Source organism: Protomyctophum bolini, assembly GCF_963924005.1.
Source record: "Protomyctophum bolini genome assembly, chromosome: 3".
Lineage (NCBI taxonomy): Eukaryota > Metazoa > Chordata > Actinopteri > Myctophiformes > Myctophidae > Protomyctophum > Protomyctophum bolini.
Window position 1 is genome coordinate 13994329 of NC_137864.1, and position 20374 is coordinate 14014702.

Sequence of the window (20374 nt, forward strand, 5' to 3'; positions counted from 1 at the left end):
TGCTAACGGTGTTAGCGCGTTAGCATCACACAGCTTACAGCGTCAGTGTTGCATGAATACTTTCAACCATGACAATGCCGACTACTTTTGCTACACACACTTCCCAAGGATTATGGAGATGTCTTTATTTATTTTTTAAGGTTGAGAAATGAAATAATTATGGTCGTTTCTAATCTCAGCATTTCACAAGAGAAAGACGTGGATGCCTTTCGCTGCTGTTGCCATGTCTCATAGAAACAAGTAAATAGGTCTATAAAAATAATCCCAAAACAAGCGCATTTAACAGGGGTCTGTAACCTATTTTAAATGAAGTGCCATGTTTTCATTTTCTAGATAGTCAGTCAGCCACAAGCTCACATCACAACAATAATCCATGTAATAATCACAATAACAATACTAATAATAATAATCATAATAATAATAATAATAACAATAAACTTCTTTGTAAACTCACTCATTTACAAACAAGCTCACATCAGAACAATAATGCATGTAATAATAATAACAATAATAATAATAATCATCATAAGAAAAACAACAATAACAACACTAACAACAGTACAGTACAGTACAGTAAAGACGTACAGTAAAGTACAGTACAGAGGACAACATTACAGTACAGTGCAATACTAAGGAGTGCAGTACAGTATTATAATAATTTATAACCCATCCGTTACTACATGTGCAGGGCACACTACTGAGTTTAGACTTTTTATGCAGGGCCTGGGAAATAAGGCAGAATCTTTTGTTTGTGTAAAAAAAAAAGGGAATATCAACAAAACATATCTGTTTATTGTACACAATGCAATATTGAATGCAATGATATGGTGTGTCCTGTAAGCCCATGTGGGCTGGGCGCCTTTGGTGCATGACACAAAAATAAAGAAATCTATCTATCTATCTATTCAGGCCCATCCTGCTACCCTAATAGACAGGGGTACATAAGCACATGGCCGTTTATCCAACAGCTTTCTCCGACCAAACCACACTTTTACCAGACATCTCTATATGCTAAATAAATTCGCCACACTCCCAGAAAACATATAGACTACATTGCATTCGCCAAAAATGTCTTATTTACTGTTTAAATATTACTTTTCTCAAACACGCTATTCTTGCTCAACCTCTACAGCCTACGTCAGAATCGTCATGTTGGCGTCTACTACGCCAACTACGTTCACTTAATGGGGCCAGTCCTTCACAGTGACACACGCGTTAGATCAACCACGCGACCGGGATGGTTTCTACCCCTCAATGTCGTATTTGCTGCGCCCTTCTAATGCTGCGCCACGCCTACTCTATACTGCTCCATAGACAGCGACTCGAAGTCGAACAGCAGCAGCAGCTCGCCTCCGTCACAATTTAAAGCCCACAGCACTGCACAGCCCCACACCCAAATGAATCGAATTAATGAATAAGGCGCTTATATCGCTTTTGCTCAGTGGATGGGACATTTACATTAAAAGCTATCGGATGGACGCGTGGACAACGGCATGGTTGTGTGCACTCGGAGGGAAAGGTTCCATATAGCTTCCATGCTAGCTGCTTCAGACACAGGGGAGGGGAGTGAGATGGCCCGCCTCACGGGACTCCAGTGCGAAATAGCGCTTATGCAACAATTACCCTAAAAACAACACCACAACTCAATGTCATTGTGAATAAGAATTTCGAGCAAAAAAAATATTTTTGGAAGGACACTTTCAACCAGTATGAAGCTAAATGTGGAAGCCGTGTGTGTCACACCAAAACGGGTGACCTATATAATCCTGTCACGCCGTGCATTCTGTGCTTGCGTGCGCATTTCCCAAATCTCAGTCATTTATCCACACATCGCTCTCTGTGTGTGTGTGTGTGTGTGTGTGTGTGTGTGTCGCGTCGCCCTCCAGCTGCAATTGCGAGTGTGCGCTTTGGCAGACTTTTTATGCAGGGCGTGGGAAATAAGGCAGAATGTTTTGTTTGTGTAAAAACAAAAAAGGGAATATCAACAAAACATATCTGTTTATTGTACACAATGCAATATTCAATGCAATGATATGGTGTGTCCTGTAAGCCCAATTAGCCCATGTGGGCTGGGCGCCTTTGGTGCATGACACAAAAATAAAGAAATCTATCTATCTATCTATTCAGGCCCATTCAATTAATCTATCACTACATTAGTTGCCTGTTCAAAACTAAACTACACTTTATGAAATCATTGTTGCAGCCTACAATTTACAATTTACAATTTAGGCATTTAGCAGACGCTCTTAATCCAGAGCGACTTACATTAAGCAAGAACAAAAAAGCATGGGTATACATCACATAAAAACATTTATCATGAAACATGCGTAAGCTAAGAAAGTAACAGTGGAATATCTATAATGAAACTATACATATAAGCTATACATCTATACTACTATGCTATACATATGTACTATGACGTGCTATGACAATAGCACATACAATGCACTTATGCTGTCTACATAACATGCTATAAGACTGTATCAAATGCTATCTAAGTCTACAGAATTGCTATCTAAGGGGGTGGGGTAAGTGCTATGGGCCATGATGGAGTCTGAAAAGGTGGGTTTTCAGACTACGGCGGAAGATTGGGAGTGATGCTGCAGTTCTGACTGCAATGGGAAGTGCATTCCACAGTTTTGGAGCCAGAAGGGAGAAGAGTTTGGGACGTGTGGAGTGTTGTCCCGGCGTTTTTAGTGAGGGTACTTCCAGCTTCCCTGCGTTGGCTGATCTGAGTGAGCGGGAGGGTTTGTAGGGTTCGATCATACTTGCAAGATATGGGGGAGCCATACCTTTGGTTGCTTTGAATGCCAGCATCAGAGTTTTGTATTCTGTGCGGGCAGCGACCGGGAGCCAGTGGAGGGAACGGAGCAGGGGGGAGACATGTGAGAATTTTGGCTGGTTGAAGACCAAGCGAGCTGCGGCATTTTGGATCAGCTGGAGAGGTTTAAGTGCACAAAAGGACACTACACACATATATTCAGGCCCATTCAGAACACATTTCCCAAATCTCTGATTTATCCACACATCGCTCTGTGTGTGTGTGTGTGTGTGTGTGTGTGTGTGTGTGTGTGTGTGTGGGCGTGTGTGTGTGTCGCGTCGCCCTCCAGCTGCAATTGCGAGTGTGCGCTGTGTGCACACTACTGAGTTTAAAAACACAGCTGAAACATGAAGTGGAGTCTGTCAACTTCTGCAATTTCCTTCTTCCCATATTGCGCTGCAACGACACTGGGATGAGCCCGCCGAAGGCGGGCGAAATTCTAGTAATAATAATAATTATTATTATAGGGCGGGGGTATGGGCGGGGTCGGAGGCGGGGCCTGGAGTAGGGCGTGAGTGAGCGGCTTGTGGGCGCGCCCGTTGCGACGTTGCGGAGGCTTCAAGATGGCGGAAGCCCTGACACCTCAGGAGGAGCTGGTAAGGCGAGCCTTATAACACATTTTATTTCCTTGCCCTTCTTCTCGACAAAATCTGGATTGTGTGTGTGTGCACTGGTCCATTGTCCGTTATCTCGAGTGTGATTAAAGTTTTATATATAGGCCTACGTAATGTATACTATGGTACTACGGTTGTTGTTCAGGTGTGTGTGTGTGTGTGTGTGTGTGTGTGTGTGTGTGTGTGGGTGGGGGGTACAGCCTAGTAAACAGTTGTGGCCCTCCAGCTACCCTCCCGTCTCCCCGTGTATTGACTGACAGCAGTTAGCACTGGAGAGGTGGGCTTTTAGCATGATGGCGTTTGCTGCTAATGAGCTACAATGCCAGCCAGCAACGCTAGGCATTTTACCGGTTGTGGCTGGGTAGATAACCAGCCAATGCAAAATATATTGTAATCTATGTATGCACGGCAAGGCAACCCAACGCCACCCATTTAACTGTTAACCCAAGGTTTAGGCGACTGACTGTGGAAAGTAACGTGACGTTTACACACACACACACACACACACACACACACACACACACACGCATACATGCACACACACACTGACGTTAGGCTAACTAGCTACCACATGTAACCATAGCTATCAGCTATACTATAGCACTAGTTAGCTATTGTTGGCTTGAGTGAGTGGAGTGGCTGCTAAGCTCTGGTTGGCAGGAGTTACTGTGCTGTTGTTGTGAATGTGGTTTTATGTTTCGACGATCGCCCACGGCGCGAAGTACTTTATAAAAGGTGGCACGTAATTTAGAATGACGATGTGTTGGTTTGGAAATGCGGTTGCGTTTACTGACTCTCTGATAATGCTAATGCTAGCGTTCAGAGAATATCCTCCTGGCTGTCAAATTTACGGCAGACAGTTCACAGAACTGGACCCTCAGTTCCTAGCATTGTTGTTGTCATGACTCTCCAGTAAAAGGGATGGGCCTGACATTGATAGCAAACACTGAAAGTCATGCAGAGCTTCTGATGACACCTTCATTATTTCCTTGAAGTAGTCATTCACCAGGAATAATCACAGCTAACTGAATTAGGCTAGTTGGCTGCATGAGATTTGGGCTGTACACTGTTTTCCTGTTCGCTTTCCCCCTCAATCAGTCATCACATTAGATTAGATTAGCCTTAATGCCTATATTGTCCACACGTGAAATCTTTTGTTGTGTAACTTGTGTTCATTGCATCACATCAACCAGGACCCATTTTCCATGCAGTGGTTATCAAGTAACTGACTTCCAGAAAAGTTCTATTCAGTATAAAGTAATATAGTAACCATGTACACATGTCATACATGGTGAATTGTTGCCTGGGTCTACTACTTATGTGTTGAATACAGTGACTGTGTGAGTTCATGAACCTTATCCAACTCTTAAGTTTAGTTTAGTTACTTGATCATCTTCACAACAACAGCACCAACACAATTATACACATCAACATAAATAAACTGTTACATCGTTGTTCGTTGTTTGGTGATCAAAAGGATTAGACTGAAGCTGAAAGCTTATAAGTGCCTATCCTCCTTACAACAAAACATGATTTTGGTTACTAGAAATAGTTTCAATAATGAAAGATTCTGCAATGCCAATGATTGATCTGAGCAGAAAAATTGCCAGGTTCAGAATGCATAAACCAAAGACAAAAAATCAATATCACACCCATCCCCCCACCCCTGTCACCATAGAGATCCCCAAATAAATTTGCACTACATAACCATTTGGCATTTACCATATTAGACATTATAATAATGGCAATTATCAGTATTAACATCATTACTATTTTGACTAATACTAAATCATCATTAGATCATATTATACTAATTCTACTAGTATGATATGCCATACTTGGCCAAAAGAATATGTTGAATACTCTAGTATCCATTTATCCAATGTTGACAGTATCTGGGGTTGAAATGGTTGAATGTTTATACCCATCTGCTGCATCGATTACCTATCTGGCATTCTGGCAGAAGTGAAACATAAACATTAGACAAGATGTATTGTACACTACTTGTGTCAAATATGTCGGGTCATACTTTTCATTGGGATATACTGGCCACATTTATTTACACTCACTCTTTTCTATAGATACATTTATGGGTATTCCATGTGGCTCATCAAAAGGCTTTTTGTTGAGTCAACACTAGTAGTTTAATAAGTTTATATACTGGACAAAAATGATGCACCCTTCAAGACAAGTTGCCCAAATAAAATGTATGTTTTGGATTATGATCCTACTGCTGCCTTGCAGCGGCGCAGCCTAGTACAATGAACATGGCTTGTACACAGCCTTGTCTCACTATATTTCAACCATGGCTAGGAGTGGACTACCAGGCTTGACATCTATGTAGTCTTCCAATTAACTCAATTATCCTCCCCATCTCCTGTCTCTCATTGCCCTGCTCTCTCATCTCACATTGATGTGCCTCCTTTTGCCGGCTTCTCTCTCATTCTGCCTTCTTCTGACAACCTTTTCTTCTTTTTTTTGTTGCTTTGCTCTTTTATTATTTTCACCCCTTGTCTCTATTCTCCACCTTATGCTTCCTCGTCTGTCCCTTCCAGGCAGTGGAGGAGTTCCTGAATGAGGTGCGTAGTAGAGAGCAGCCCCACAGTGCTGCTCTCGTCTCCCAACCCACGGCCGTCAAGTTCCTCATGGCCCGCAAGTTTGACGTCTCAAGGGCCATCGATCTGTTCGAGGCATACAAGGTATGGCACTGACACCTGTGACGGGTGACAGCATCAAATGGGTGACAGATATGAAATGGAACACAACCACCCTAAAGACTAATCATTGTGTACTGTATATTCCTGCACTATACCTGCATCGAGTGATCTTGGTACATAGAAGTTGATCTATTGAAGATTCTGACCTTCAAAGTACTTTATTTTTTATTTTTTTTATTGTATTGCTGTATTGTTCTTTCTGCTTTGGCAATGTAAACGTATGTTTTCTCATGCCAATAAAGCCCTTTGAATTGAATTGAATTGACAGCACTGACACCTGTGACGGGTGACAGCACTGACACCTGTGACGGGTGACAGCACTGACACCTGTGACGGGTGACAGCCCTCGAAGCCAAAGCACACGCTTCCTTTCAATTATCCAATGACTACCATGTGAATTATTTTGTCGGGGTTTTTTTTCTTCTCATAATGGCTTACACTCCGAGTGCAGTATTAGTTCCCAGGGATGATATGGACTTTTATTTCCTCTAGAATTGGGCGACCCGATAGTCATGTGGTTAGATCGTATACTATACCACATGGGCTCTAATAATTAGAACCCATGTGGTATTAGACTCTTAATGCCTCACAGCAAGTCCTCTGTTTGATTCCTATCAGTTGGACCATTGCTGCACGTCATTCACCCACACTCTCTGTGTTTCCTGTCATCGTTGCTGTTATTTCGAATTCTATTAGAATTTCATTTTGATTTCACACAATGCTCTTATTTTGATATCCATCAGCCGGAAGTCGACCGCTTAATCTGACTTGACTAATGTGCTAAGCGTTGCTCAGAAAATCACTTATTGTACGTTGTGCGAACGTCAGTACGACTGCTTTGAATCTGGCATAACCCATTTAGACCTGGGAACGATTCTACAAATGTCTTCTAAATCCTGACAGTTTTCTGAAAAACTTAAGTGGTTCTCAAACTATTTCATTTAATTGGCCGCAGACCCCCATCTGAAAATATGTAGTTCCAGGGACCCCCCCAGAAGCAAAGATTTTAGTTAAAAACGTTCGTGCTAAGTTCAAAGATCGCGATTTTTCAAAAATAGCAGACCTATGAGCTTGTAGATCTGCTATTTTTCAATGACACCAAAAGGGGTTAAAGAACAGATGTAAGTGGTAAAGCAAGACTTTATAAGCTGCTCTTTCACTGCTGGTGAATAACAAAAAAAGAGTAGTTGGGGTGATTTTGTTGGGGTTGATTACCAACACTTCCATAGACACATTTGTTTCAGACAGTGTCAACTGTCAATGACATGAATTCAAAGGATGAAACATTCATTTTTAGTATTGACTGATATTGTGTCTCTGCTACAACTGTGTTAAAACTGTCTACTCCTTTGGGTTTTGAGCGTTGTAAGGTGAATGCCACAGTGACACAGCCAGGCAGGTTTAACTGCAGACTAAATCGTTCTCTCCTATTGCTGTCATTTCTCGAATCAGAAAACAAGAATCAAAGAGGGCATCTTCAACATTAACCCTGATGAGGAGCCTCTGCGATCGGAGCTATTGAGTGGCAAATTCACAGTCCTGGTGAGTGATGCAGTTAAACATGGTTTATAAATTAATATTGTGCATGCTTGTATTTGTATGATTTCTGTCTGTCTCTGTCTCTCGCTCTCGCTCTCTCTCGCTCTCACTCTCTCTTTAATTATTATCTTTTAACTTTTGGTGAGACTAGCCACCTTTCCTCTATAGATTCGACACAAGTCTAGTTTGAGGGCACTAAACGTTAGTGATTAATAGCAGCACAATTGATGTGTTCACAACTTTTTGAGACACAGCAGTGGAATCCGTACAGCTGGCGTTACAAGCCCATCACAAGAACATGGCTTTTATTACATTTTCACTAACCACCAGGTCTGTGTGTCCTAATCAGTCTGTGTGGTTCCTCCAAATAAAGAGGAAGAGCGATGTGATATCTTTTGCTGGTTAGATGGCTGTCATGGGTGCTAATGATCCCAACTCAAAATGTAAACATTTATTTGTCACCTTTATATTGCAATCACACCCATCAGTTATCCACATCCACAGTGATGATTTAGGCTGAAGTGAAGATACTTGGAAATGTCTCTGGTGACAGGATATTTCAGTAGTGTCTGTCTGGAACCCAGGGGGAAAAAAGAGCGTAGTACTAGTTGCCCGAATGTGCCTGTTCCATGTACCATCCTCAAACTAGGATGGTGTTTCCTTGTATTTTGTTCTGTGTTGAGATTATTATGTATGCTCATGATGGACTCTTGACGTTTTCCATATTCCAATCCAGAATCACATTGAGTAAATTGCACAGTGGAGGAATTTGTCTTGGTCCAAGTAATGTAATATAGCGTGTCTTTCCAGCCTGGCCGTGATGCAAAAGGTGCAGCTTTAGCTCTCTTTACGGCTTGTCTCCATCGGCCAGACATCACTACCCATAAGGCCGTGCTACAAGCCATCATCTATCAGCTGGACAAAGCCATAGAGTGGTATGCACCCTTTTCTTCTCTTCCCCCGGTCTCTTTTTTAGCGTCATTTTGCGTCGATGTTGCTGTTGATGCAGTTTCTCAGAAATGTAGTTGGGCAGTCATAAATGTTACATATGTATAGAAAGAAAAATGTCCTTTTTCCTGTTATAGTGTTTCCATTACTAATGTTTTAGTGCCAGGATGAACAACGTTTTAAGAACCCTGGGTAATATGAATGATTGCATCATCTTTTTCTACCACTGTTCCTCCGTTTGGATAACTCTGTCTCTTTCATCTCTAACAGTTTGCAAACTCAGAAAGACGGCCTCATATTTATCTACGACATGACCAACTCCAGCTACGGAAACTTCGACTATGATCTCTGTGTTAAGATCCTCAACCTGCTCAAGGTGCATTTAACAAAACCCCTCTCCCTGTTTCTCCAGGGAAGGGTTGGTCATTTTTTGTAATACAGACAAACCCAGTGATATTACACATACCTCGTCTGTGTTTTTCACACACCACATCTGTGAAAATCACAGAGCAAGTTCCCTACTGTTTTTGAGGGCCTCTAGCCAGCTTTCTGTGTCTGTGTGTACCACGAATTTGAGGATAAAAAGTGAGAACGCCAATTGTGATTGTGATGATGTATGATAAGAGTGTCCCTCACTTGTGTGATTGTGAGTGTGATTTTTCATCAAATTCAGGGTTCCACATTGAAATTCTACATTTATTTTACCAAATACAGTTTGATGTTTAATAAGAACTGTCTTTGATCTGGCTGCATTGACAAAGGACTTTGAATCAGACCATTGTGCCCTACCAAAGAGAGGGTATTGTTGGGGCATGTCACAGCTCAAACTCCTCCCCTTTTCGTGTTGTGTATACATATTTCGTGCCAAGATGGTTCGGGAGACTCAATCATCTTGCATGCTGGAAGCATGGCATTTCTCTAGGGATCCCTATTAAATTAAACGGATGTCTCATCACATCCTTTTATCACAATTCTGCTTTGGCTCTACACTAAAATATCTTTGCCAAAAATAGCCAATCTACAGGCTTGCGACGCATTGTTGTGAGCCTGTAGATCTGCTATTTTTGCAAGGAATGATGGGGTTCAAGCAGGTAGGACATGCACACATTAAATATGGGTGTCATTCTCCCGGGTCAATGTCTCATATCTCTTGTTTCTCATCAGGGAGCATTCCCAGCTCGTCTAAAATGTGTCTTCATCGTGTCCTCACCTCTCTGGTTCCGAGCACCGTTTGCTGTTCTTCGCCTCTTTGTCCGTGAGAAGCTGAGAGAAAGGGTACGTATGTCTCATGTGTGCTGCACATTATCTGACAAATGTTTTTGTGTTTTTATAAAAATGTAATGAAAAGAATATACGAGACCTTGAGAGTTGAGACTAAATAACTACATTGAATCAATTGGAACACTTCCTGAAAAGTAACCATTTTGGACATACAAGGTAGCCTGGACAGCATTCCTTTTACGATCCGGTCGGGAGCGGATGATATCTAAGTCATATTGTAGTCATCAGGCTGGAACCCTCAAACCAGAGCTTCTTTCCCTCAAACCGGAAGAATAATACCTTCCCAATAAAAGCGTGACTCGCTCTCTCGCAGCCTGCGATGAGAATAGAATTTCCCAGTGGGATAACAAAAGTTTACAGACGCTAAATAGTCTCTGGAAAGCATACTCACATTTACATATATTTTGTATTTTAGAAATCAGCGAAACGTACTGTCATTGACTACAAAACAATGACTACAACATGACGTAAGATATTATTCGCTCCTGACCAGATCGCACGGCAATTCAGTAACACAGACCAGGCAGACCAGGTGGAAAGCCTGGTGACGCAAGGTTACATACAAAGTTTCCACCCGACAGCAGACATAAATGCAGCCACTAGATGGCGATGTCGGTCTTTAAATGCTATTTTTGCCCTGCTACTTTTGATCTGTCACTCTGATGTACTCGATATCAGATAGATCTGAATGTACATGCTTTCTCATACATTTTATGTACATTTGTTTAGCATATGGTGCACAAGATAAGATGTTTATTGTCACTCTATTGAACATACAACATTTTGTTTAGTGCACCCACTTAAAACGAATCAGCATCAACAAAGAAACAAGAGACTACAGAATACACTGTCACTTTATGTATATTAAAAAAATAATTTTCCTTCAGAATGTTTTACTCTTCTTTTATTTAATGTAAATTGGATTTCATATGAAGCCTGCAGAAAATTATTTCACCACTGCTTTATACCTGGTCTAAGTTGAAGTTATAAGTCATGAAATATCTAGATATTATTTTTTCTTATTGTTTTTATTTTATTTTATTGTTTTCTTATGTCTTCCTGCAGGTGTGCACTGTGAAAGCCCATGAGTTGGCCAATCACATCCCGGTCTCCTCTCTCCCCGAGCACCTGGGCGGGTCGTCCCAGTACAACCACGTGGCCTGGATCCAGTCGTGCGTGAACGCACACACGCACCCCGCCTCGGGTGACGGCGGTGACACGCCGGCACACGACGTGCACGACTGCGTGGGCAGCCTGCTGCGCTCCTACAGCCTGGAGTGCAGCAACAATAGCGCGGGCGCTACGCTGTCGTACAACACGCACGGATACGTGTCCAGGAACAGAACGTATACGCCGGAGGAGGCCGTGGCTATTGTTAATTCCAACTGCTATAACGATAGCAACGCTAACCCACACAACCACTGTGGTGGAGTGGTGGAGGGTAGGACTCGAGCCCAGGGCCAGAACCAGCAGCACAGCCCGCATTCGTCTCCCAACAGGCCGCAGGGGAACCACCAACACTGGAACGGCTCGGCAGGGAGCGGAGCCAACGTGGCTGGCGGCGCCGGCGCCGGTCCCAACGCTAATGTGAACGGCCGCGGCCACCAGCCCCCTCCCCAGTCGGACACGCCTCCTGACACCCCGCAGCACCCCAAAGTAGACGAAGGGGACGTGCCTGGCGACGAGGCGCCGGTGGACTCTGCCACCCGCAGCTCGCAGAACGACGAGAGCCTGGTGGAGGATGAGGAAGACGAGGAGCTCGAAGAGGAAGAAGGGGTCCCCCCTCTGCCCCAGAAAGCTTTGCCGCGGCACCCCCATCAGCCGGCGTCCCCGCCTCTGTCGACGTCGTCGTGGGGTCCCGAGGACGAGGACCCCTGCGCGGAGGCGTCCGTTCACATGCCCGAGCCGGGAGGCATGACCGTGCAGGAGCTGGTGGAGCACGTGAAGAGGAGGAAGAAGAAAGGCATCTACCAGGAGTATGAGGAGATCCGCAAGGAGCCGCCAACGGGAACCTTCGACTACTCCAAGTAAGAGACGAGAGGATGCTCTCTTGGTCTTGTAATTCATGCTCCAGTTTTAGATGATAAGGTGACCACCACGGTGTTTGGGAAAACTACAACATTGATGTTAGCCACGGCTCCCCCAAACACATCTCTCTGTTTTTACTAACCACCGTTTGGGTGGTCACCTTATCACCTAGAACCCTGGAGTATGAATAGGCCTTAACACTTTTAGTGCCGGAAGTGCTTCAAAATAGGAGCTCTGGGTTGCCGGAGTTGTCTTGAGCGCTTTTACTCTGAAAGCCATGAACCGGAAACAATTTCCTAAAAAAGTTGACTTTACAAAGTTGACCTCACATTGCGATCATTTTAATTTATACGATATATGATCCGAAAAGCGTTCATATTTTGCGGGAGAAACGGATGAGGAGCAGAAATGAAGCGCCAGCATATCGATCCATTCATCACCTCGGAGAGCGCCCTGGATTAGGAGATACGAGTCATTCTTTCCGCCGCGCTAACATGTGAGTCAACGGCAAGCTAATAATTGCACAGAGCGTTAGCATACGGCAAGCGAAAAAAATTATAGGAAAAATTCTGAATATTCTTATCTCGCCCCGTGTCATTGAGGATGCGCTAGGACGTCCACCGACGTCCAAGGTACCTCTCGGTTCGAATCCTTAAGACGGCCTGAGGCGTCCAATGTAAAAATTGTGTCAAGACAGATAAACAGGAGTTGCCCAAACTTGAAATCTGTCATCTGAAAGTGTTTTTTTATACATTGCTTTTTCACAGGAAGCTGTCCAATCAGATTAAGAACCGGTACAGCGATGTCCTTTGTCTAGACCAGTCGCGAGTGCGACTCTGCCAGCTTTGTGATGACGACGATGAGGTAATAATTCAGATATGACTCTTTGAAAATACTTTATATTAATTCAATATTCACACAACCCGCAGATAAGACTCTTGTACGATGAAGTAGGGTAGGGTAAGTTGAAATAATATCTGCCCAACAGTGTTCTTAAAGGTACATTCAGTGATTTAACTTAATTCAAATATCTGACCATATAAGGAAGGAGTTCCTCCCTGTCCCCAGCTAACCCCTGGGTCAAGGGTTAGCCAGCCTTCATCCAATCAGGATGAGAGGGGCCTTCCTCCAATCATGATCGAGTGGGGGCGGGCCTTGGTGCACGTGCAGTTGGCCTGTTGCATGTTCCACTGTAGAGTGTGTGCATGTGCACATAATTTGTTATTGGGGTGGACCGGGGGTTTCCAAATCACCCAAATCACTGAATGCTCCTTTAATGTTTCTCTATATTCATTTCACTGGGAAATTCGACTTATTGATTCCCTAAAAATATTACCTATTCAGACTTACAATGGTTCAAGATTCAACTGATCATCTGTAATCAATGTGGTGTTTAAAGGTATTTTGGTTGAAAGATATATTTTTTGTAAAAAAAAAAAACTTAAAGGGTTAAAACAAAAAAGTTTTTGTTAAAATGACTATTTCTGATAGTAATCATTTCTATAGAGTGTTTGTTCAGTAACAGGGATCTCGCTGTCTCTTCAGCTCTTCAATAAACAGAAAGTTCATTTTATGGTGGGGTGCAAAATGTCAGCCATCACTACCACTATTTGTCAGCTAAAATCTTATAGTGTTCCAGTTCCAATTTCGTCTACTCATTTATTTTTGTCATCACTTCCAATTTAACTTTAAACTGCACGTTTCGACGAGTCACGTAGGCTGGTGGGGATTTTCCAGCGACGTGAGAGTGCAGCACACAGAACAAATTGGAAAGTGATATGTCAGTTTTTGACATGTCCTTCATACAAAAGAAAAAAGAACGATGGGATTCAAGTAACAGATCGGCAAAGTTCCCCTTTAAAACAAAACCATATTAACCCTATGTATATATATTACTTTTTATAGATGTAAAATTGTAAATGTACAAACAAAATGGTTTTTATATTGTGGTCGTGTACAGACAACTCCTATAGAGGGCAGTAGAACACATCAAACGCGTCAGCAATTCACTTCCCTTTGTGCTGTGTTCTCTTCAGACATCAGACTACATCAATGCCAGTTTCATGGACGGGTACAAGAGAAGTAACGCCTACATTGCTACTCAGGGTAAGCTGCTGTTAACATAACAGACTCACTGGCTGTTTTCCCTGCAATCAGTCTTCTTCTAAGGTTGTCTTTCTCTGACCCATGTTGTGTGGGAACTGTGTCGGTGACGCTGTTACCCTGGTCAGACGGTGTCTTTGTATTCCTCAGGTCCTTTGCCAAAGACCTTCGGTGACTTCTGGCGCATGGTGTGGGAGCAGATGGTACTGATTATAGTCATGACCACCAGGTGAACCTTCAAACCGTCATCTGATTTCTGGGAAAATTATCTTGTACGATCGACGGGAGATGCCAAAGAGTCACATGTGCACACAAGTTGTGAGGGTTGATGTGATGTCAGATACAGATGCATGGTGGTGCTTGCTGGCGGAGCAAGTAAAGAGTTGAGCTGTGTGTGGATTAAAGTTCTCAGTCGCCACGGGTGATTTCAGTAATTTTTTATTCCATAGAAGCCAGCATGTCTTCTATGGAAGCGTGTTGCGCACTGAAAATATACGATCTACAAGCTCAGAACACATCACAGCGCGACGTGTTGTGAGCTTGTAGATCGACTATTTTCTGTCAGTTATTTTATGATTAAAAGAGTTCATGCCTCGGGTGGTCGGCGATCGTCCCGCAACAGTTTTGGTTAGTCATTTGCTAATGCCCGGTCATGCGCATGGTGTTAACCTTGAGAAGGGCTCTGAAGCAACAAATAGCTGGGCAAGGTCTATTTACTGGTCCCAACTGACACTGGGCAGTGTAAGTGTTAAACTGTCAGTCATGAGATTTTATTTAGCTTTTTCCGTTGTGTGTGCGTTCCCAGGGTGGTGGAGCGTGGCCGCGTGAAGTGCGGTCAATACTGGCCCCTGGAGGAGGGCCGGACGGAGCAGCACGGGTACTTCCTCATCAGGAACACCCACATCAAGGTGTTCCAGGACTTCAAGCTCTCCCACCTTGAACTCTACAACGCACAGGTGAGACGCGTGCGCTGGGACCAGTGGTGTAATGGTGATTATTTTTTTGGTACCACTGCATTTTAATGACTGTGGTACGTACACGCACACGTTCGCCTCCGTGTGCGTGTGTACATCTGATAGCCTAGTATGAGAGTTTTACACAATCTCACAACATACACACAAAAGCAGACAACTCGTGACAAATTAATTCATTCAAACGACCATGAAACAGTAACAACACACAACCACTAGACTACAGCCTACTTAACAGGTCACACATGGACCATTGATATGCACGAGTTGCCTTTGTAGCTTGGTAAAAGGTGCTAATCGGAGGAGATTTATTTTTCTCACCTCCGTCTTTCAGCAGCTCAGCCTAGCTTGGGCAAGAGCTCCATTGACTGGGCTGCCCAAGAGAGACGCTATCCTTCTTCCGTGCCGTACCTGCGAGTGCGCATAAAATAAATACTGGTACCACGCGGCCATGCCGTGGTACTGCTTTCTTCGGGCATGACACCACAGCCTGGGTCGCATGCTTCGAAAGCCTACACGGATTGTGCAAGGATACGCTGTAATTGGCCAGTAGCCACTTTGAGCGGCAGTCGGGTTACATGCTCTCTCGCCAGAAAATGATTAACTTTTATTATTATTAACTCTTTTCTGTGCCTATTGGGTCACAACTCGAACGGCGCTGAGCCGGCTCAATTTAACTTTTCAACGTTCAGCGCAGCAACTCAGGTGGTCTTTACACGAGAATGGTGTTCATAGAAAACGGCAAAATAAAGTATCGTTTGCTGGTGTCCCTTTAGACGAGAACGGTGTTTTCAGGAGATGAAAACGCAACAAAGTGAAAACACCTTCCAGAGTGGGAATCTTTGAGAACGCCGTTTTATCCCTTCATGTAAACGGGCAAAACGGTGAATCCGCAAAACGTATGACATCATGGCTCATGTTGGCTCACAGCGCATAATTATTACATTGATGCAGAGCCATATATGATATAATGGAGTTCCTGAACAAGCCTCCCTCCTCGCCTACAAAGCGCTGCTCATCATCGCTGGTGAATGTAAAACCATGATGTAAACTAATGCCTTGCGATAGGCGGCAGCAGCGTTTATGTAAATCCCGTGGTGAGCTCTGCCTGCATGCTCTGTGTGATATGATATGGTCATGTCTATGCACAACATAGATCAGAAATATTTTTATGCACCACTCTTAAATAACAAATAAAATACTATGATATTTTATAGATCTGCACCGCAGGGGTGCACATGGGATTCGCTATGGATACGTACTTGTACAAAGAATGTCACTCACCACTGTCCTGATCACTGATGTAGTACTGTACACATGGTAAAAGCCACTGTCGTGATCACTGATGTAGTACTGTACACATGGTAAAAGCCACTGTCGTGATCACTGATGTAGTACTGTACACATGGTAAAAGCCACTGTCGTGATCACTGATGTAGTACTGTACACATGGTAAAAGCAAGCACTTCGTATATTTTGGAACGAGGAAGGACCCCTTGCCGATAAAAGCATGTGTTAGTAGGCGGCTAATTTGTGCTTGATGGAAAATGACGTAATGTTAAAATACTACAAACGCATGCGTGTAGAGATTTCGTGCTTTTTAAAAACTATAATATGAATTCCTTATATGCCAACTACAAGATATCTCGTAGATAAAGCTTTATATAAAATATGAAATTATGATCCATCCAAGGTGCGCGGGCACCCCATAGCTGTCCACCGTGATGATGTTCCATCCGAGGTCCAGATCTGATTTGTTTTCGCACACATGTTTCCGTTTCTGGGGAAAGATAAACATTGTGAGCTAATGCTAACATAAGCCGTTCCTTACAAATTGCGTTGGTGTTACCAATTTCTTAATGGTTAACGTTTGGCCATCACTCGTTTCTTATCTCTGTCTCTCTCTCTCTCTCTCTCTCTCTCAGACTGGCGAGAGGCGTGAGGTGTCCCACTACCTCTACGTTGGCTGGCCAGACTTTGGCGTTCCCAAGAGTGCGTCTGCCATGTTAGATTTCCGCGAGCACGTGCTCCAGAGGCAGGAGGCGTCGGTCATGAGCCTGGGCCCCGGCTGGACGGGGCCTCCAGGGGGCCCCCCTGTGGTGGTGCACTGCAGTGCAGGCATTGGCCGCACAGGTAAAACACATTTAGGATTGTACCATTGTGTTATCCACAAAATCACATGTAGCGTAGTGCAGTGGTTCCCTTTTAGCCCGTGACTCAAAAGAGAAATTGTATGTCTGCTATTTTCACTACATTTGTTTTCTAATTTATGGTAATATTAATTTTATTTCTTCATGAACTTCATGAATGAAAAAGTATTACATTTGTTTTTAATTCGTGAAAAAGTTGTTTTGAAATAATGAATGATGTTTGAAAAAATAAATAAAGGGACCCATAAAAACAGTGAAGTATCTGATATCATCTTGATTACATTGCATGGAAACCTTTCAATGTTAATTTTGAGTTTTTGAGTGGATTTATTTGGTCAAATTTGTAGTGAAAAAAAAAGAAAAAAAGAAGCAGTTGTTTGGTGAATGCAGATGATTGAGTGTGACGGTGTGACCTCACTCGTCTTCCTCCCACTTTGTCCTCCATCCCTCCCTTCTGTAGGTACCTTCTGTACACTGGACATCTGCCTGTCGCGGCTAGAGGACATTAGCACGGTGGATGTGCGCCAGACAGTGCGGCGGATGCGCACGCAGCGGGCCTTTAGCATCCAGACCTGGGACCAGTACTACTTCTGCTACACGGCAGTCATCGAGTACGCCCAGCGCCACGGCAAACTGAGCCCTGTGCAGTGGTCGGACTCTGACCTGGAGACCGACAGCGAGTGAGCAAGGTGGGCTGCGGAGGGGGAAACGGTGAGATGGCTGAAATGACCTACCATAGTGGGCAAAGGTGCATGGTGAGGAGAGACTCTCCCAAGGTATGGAGGAGGTGGCCTTTGATGCAGTGAGGCAGGTTCTCGGAAGGCTCTTCGTCCGGTCGGACTGACAGGTGCGTTGGACAGAGGGAGGGGTGATGAGAGGAAAATAAACAACGAAACTGCAGGGAGCGGAGATCAGATAATGCGTTGCATCGTTGATTGAGCAAACTTGTCCTGCCAATTTCCAACTTAAGCCCTTAAAAAAAAAAAAAAAAAGAAAGTTGTACGCTCTCGTCAGAGGACTGCCCTGAACATGTCTTGTTGACAAGAGCGTTGTACGAGTTGTAGCATTTTTATATTGACTTGCACATGAATGACAAACTTGAACTTTAACCCTTCACACCCCCACCCACCCTCAATGTTTTACCCTGTTTTTGTACGTCTTCTGGCTTTTCTTTACCCCCGAACAAAATGCTCTGTGATTGGTCAAGTTCACAAATATGTGCGGGTGTGAAAAGGTGAAACTTGAAAATGTATTCTTCTCTCCCCCCCTCTTACCCCCCCCCCCCCCCTCCCTCTTTGGTCGTGTGTGAGCAAATGGTCACGACTGATATGTAGTTAACGTGAGCCATTTAGTCCATTTCTGGTTTTCCTTGACTTTCTGTGTACTTGTGCATCTTTTTTTTTCTATGGTGAGTTTTCTATGCGTGTTACATATTTGTGCATATGTAGACTAACCGTTCAAAGCCAAAGTCCTCACCCTGAATGCTTGGATGTACTCCTTACTAAAATATTATAGACTGAAGCCCATGTATATTCTTGTAACATACCTTTACATATTATTGTGTATAATAACAACCTCTGAAAGAAGAACAAGAAATAATGCCTTGTTTAATATAATTGACTTAACCGTGGGAAGAAGAAAATCATTATCGTAGTAAAACTGTGTTTGGTCAGGTCTAACATCATAACTGTTAGTGTTCTGATGGATGATCTCGTGTAAATTGGCCTTAACTTCCTGATTCACTGCCTCATCATCCTCGGTCAGACCTAAACCTTTACCTGAAACGTTTCTTTTTCGCAGTGTTTACTGTTTTCTTCTCCCCTATTTTTTTTCTTTTTTTTTTTACTTATTTGACACCACAACTGTTGTATGATTTGATTCTTTCGGAGGCAATACCCCGCCTCAGATATTTGTGCCTTTAAAGTTTCCTTGGTGTAATATCATGCAGTTCAGATACAATATAACAATTTTAACCGAACTAGCCTACTCCCATAATACACATTGACTGCGTGTCACAAAGGCCAACCTGTAAAATGCCCGTAGACTTAGCGGTAAACTACGTTGGGGTGTGACGTCAGAGCAGTGAACTATCTGGGTACTTAAGCAGTTTGAGACATTGCTATCCTTGTATCATTTGACCTCAGGGGGTAATTCTACTAGTGTTTGCCTAATGTCAAAGATCCGTTTTTTGGGTTTTCTTCTGGTGATTTATCATTTAAAAAAAAGAAAAAAAATATCAACTTGATTTTGTATTTTATACAGTATACTGTATTGTATCCTATATTTATGTCTTTGTAAAACTTAAACAGTATTGAAATCAATGAATGTTGGTACGATGCTTAAAAGGAAAAAAAAAACTTTCATTTGATAAGCTAAACAAATCAGATGGGGAGTGAAAAATATATTTTTTTGTTTACGATGAAATTGGTGGAAAATGTTATTTGCCATTGTATTTTCAGAACTGACTTGTATAAAAAAATTGTTCATTTCCAGGACAATGGTAAAGGTAATGATGTTTTTAAGGAGCTTATTGCAAAATCCTTCTGTAACAAAGCCGTCTTGCTGTATGGAAACCCAATGCCAAGGACAAAAAATTGGTAAAGGAAAAAGTTAAGTAGTGCCAAGTAGTACTTGGTGGCTGTCACGTCTGTTCACATCCCCACCCCTGAAAGCTTGGTGTCAAAGAGTAAAAAGAAAAATAACATGTGGTTGGAGAGCGAATGATTGCAAGTTTTATGCAGAGAGTCTTGAATGTTCCTGGGTTTTCAGGGTGGACGAGTGATTGAAAGATATGGATGATGACTGCGGAACCTGCAACCCTCGATGCCAAACGCTCATCCGTAAGTTCCTCAATGTACACACATCCTCAACAGCCTACTAGCATGGACCTACCAACGCAGCCTTGCAAAAATAGTCACTCACAGAGACCTTTTTTTTTTGAGCACCAGGACAATATTGTAAAAGATTCTGTATAGCTACAGGAAGGGAGAAGTCTCTTGGTCCCCATGCTAGAACGTTGTTTTCATAAACAGCCAAGAATGCTCTGTGCGTTTGTTGTTGGTGTTCTTTTAATGTTTCTTTTTTGTGCTTTTAAGTTCTCGTGATTGAATAATGGCCTTTTACATGCTGTCAGCCTGGCTGTCCCATTAAAGCAATGGTATTACTGAATGAAGTGAACTGCTGGGGTCTCTTCTCTGATGGA

General features: G+C 43.1%; 1 protein-coding gene across 1 annotated transcript; it reads left to right on the top strand.

Moving 5' to 3' along the window:
- Positions 1-3362: 3362 nt before the first annotated feature.
- On the top strand, positions 3363-20340 carry ptpn9b (protein tyrosine phosphatase non-receptor type 9b). Its single transcript, XM_080759800.1, has 13 exons — positions 3363-3417; positions 5991-6134; positions 7605-7694; positions 8502-8626; positions 8910-9015; positions 9804-9914; positions 10986-11947; positions 12716-12812; positions 13985-14054; positions 14202-14280; positions 14857-15007; positions 16948-17155; positions 17633-20340. Exons 1-13 carry the CDS (start codon positions 3385-3387, stop codon positions 17854-17856), a joined length of 2400 nt encoding a protein of 799 aa, XP_080615926.1. The 5' UTR covers positions 3363-3384; the 3' UTR covers positions 17857-20340.
- Positions 20341-20374: the final 34 nt, after the last annotated feature.

Excerpts from the sequence above, each read along its gene's own strand:
- ptpn9b (XM_080759800.1), top strand. The coding sequence starts at position 3,385 with ATGGCGGAAGCCCTGACACCTCAGGAGGAGCTG. Across the intron at positions 8,627-8,909 it reads CTGGACAAAGCCATAGAGTG|TTTGCAAACTCAGAAAGACG; the intron begins GTATGCACCCTT and ends CATCTCTAACAG. Across the intron at positions 9,016-9,803 it reads AGATCCTCAACCTGCTCAAG|GGAGCATTCCCAGCTCGTCT; the intron begins GTGCATTTAACA and ends GTTTCTCATCAG.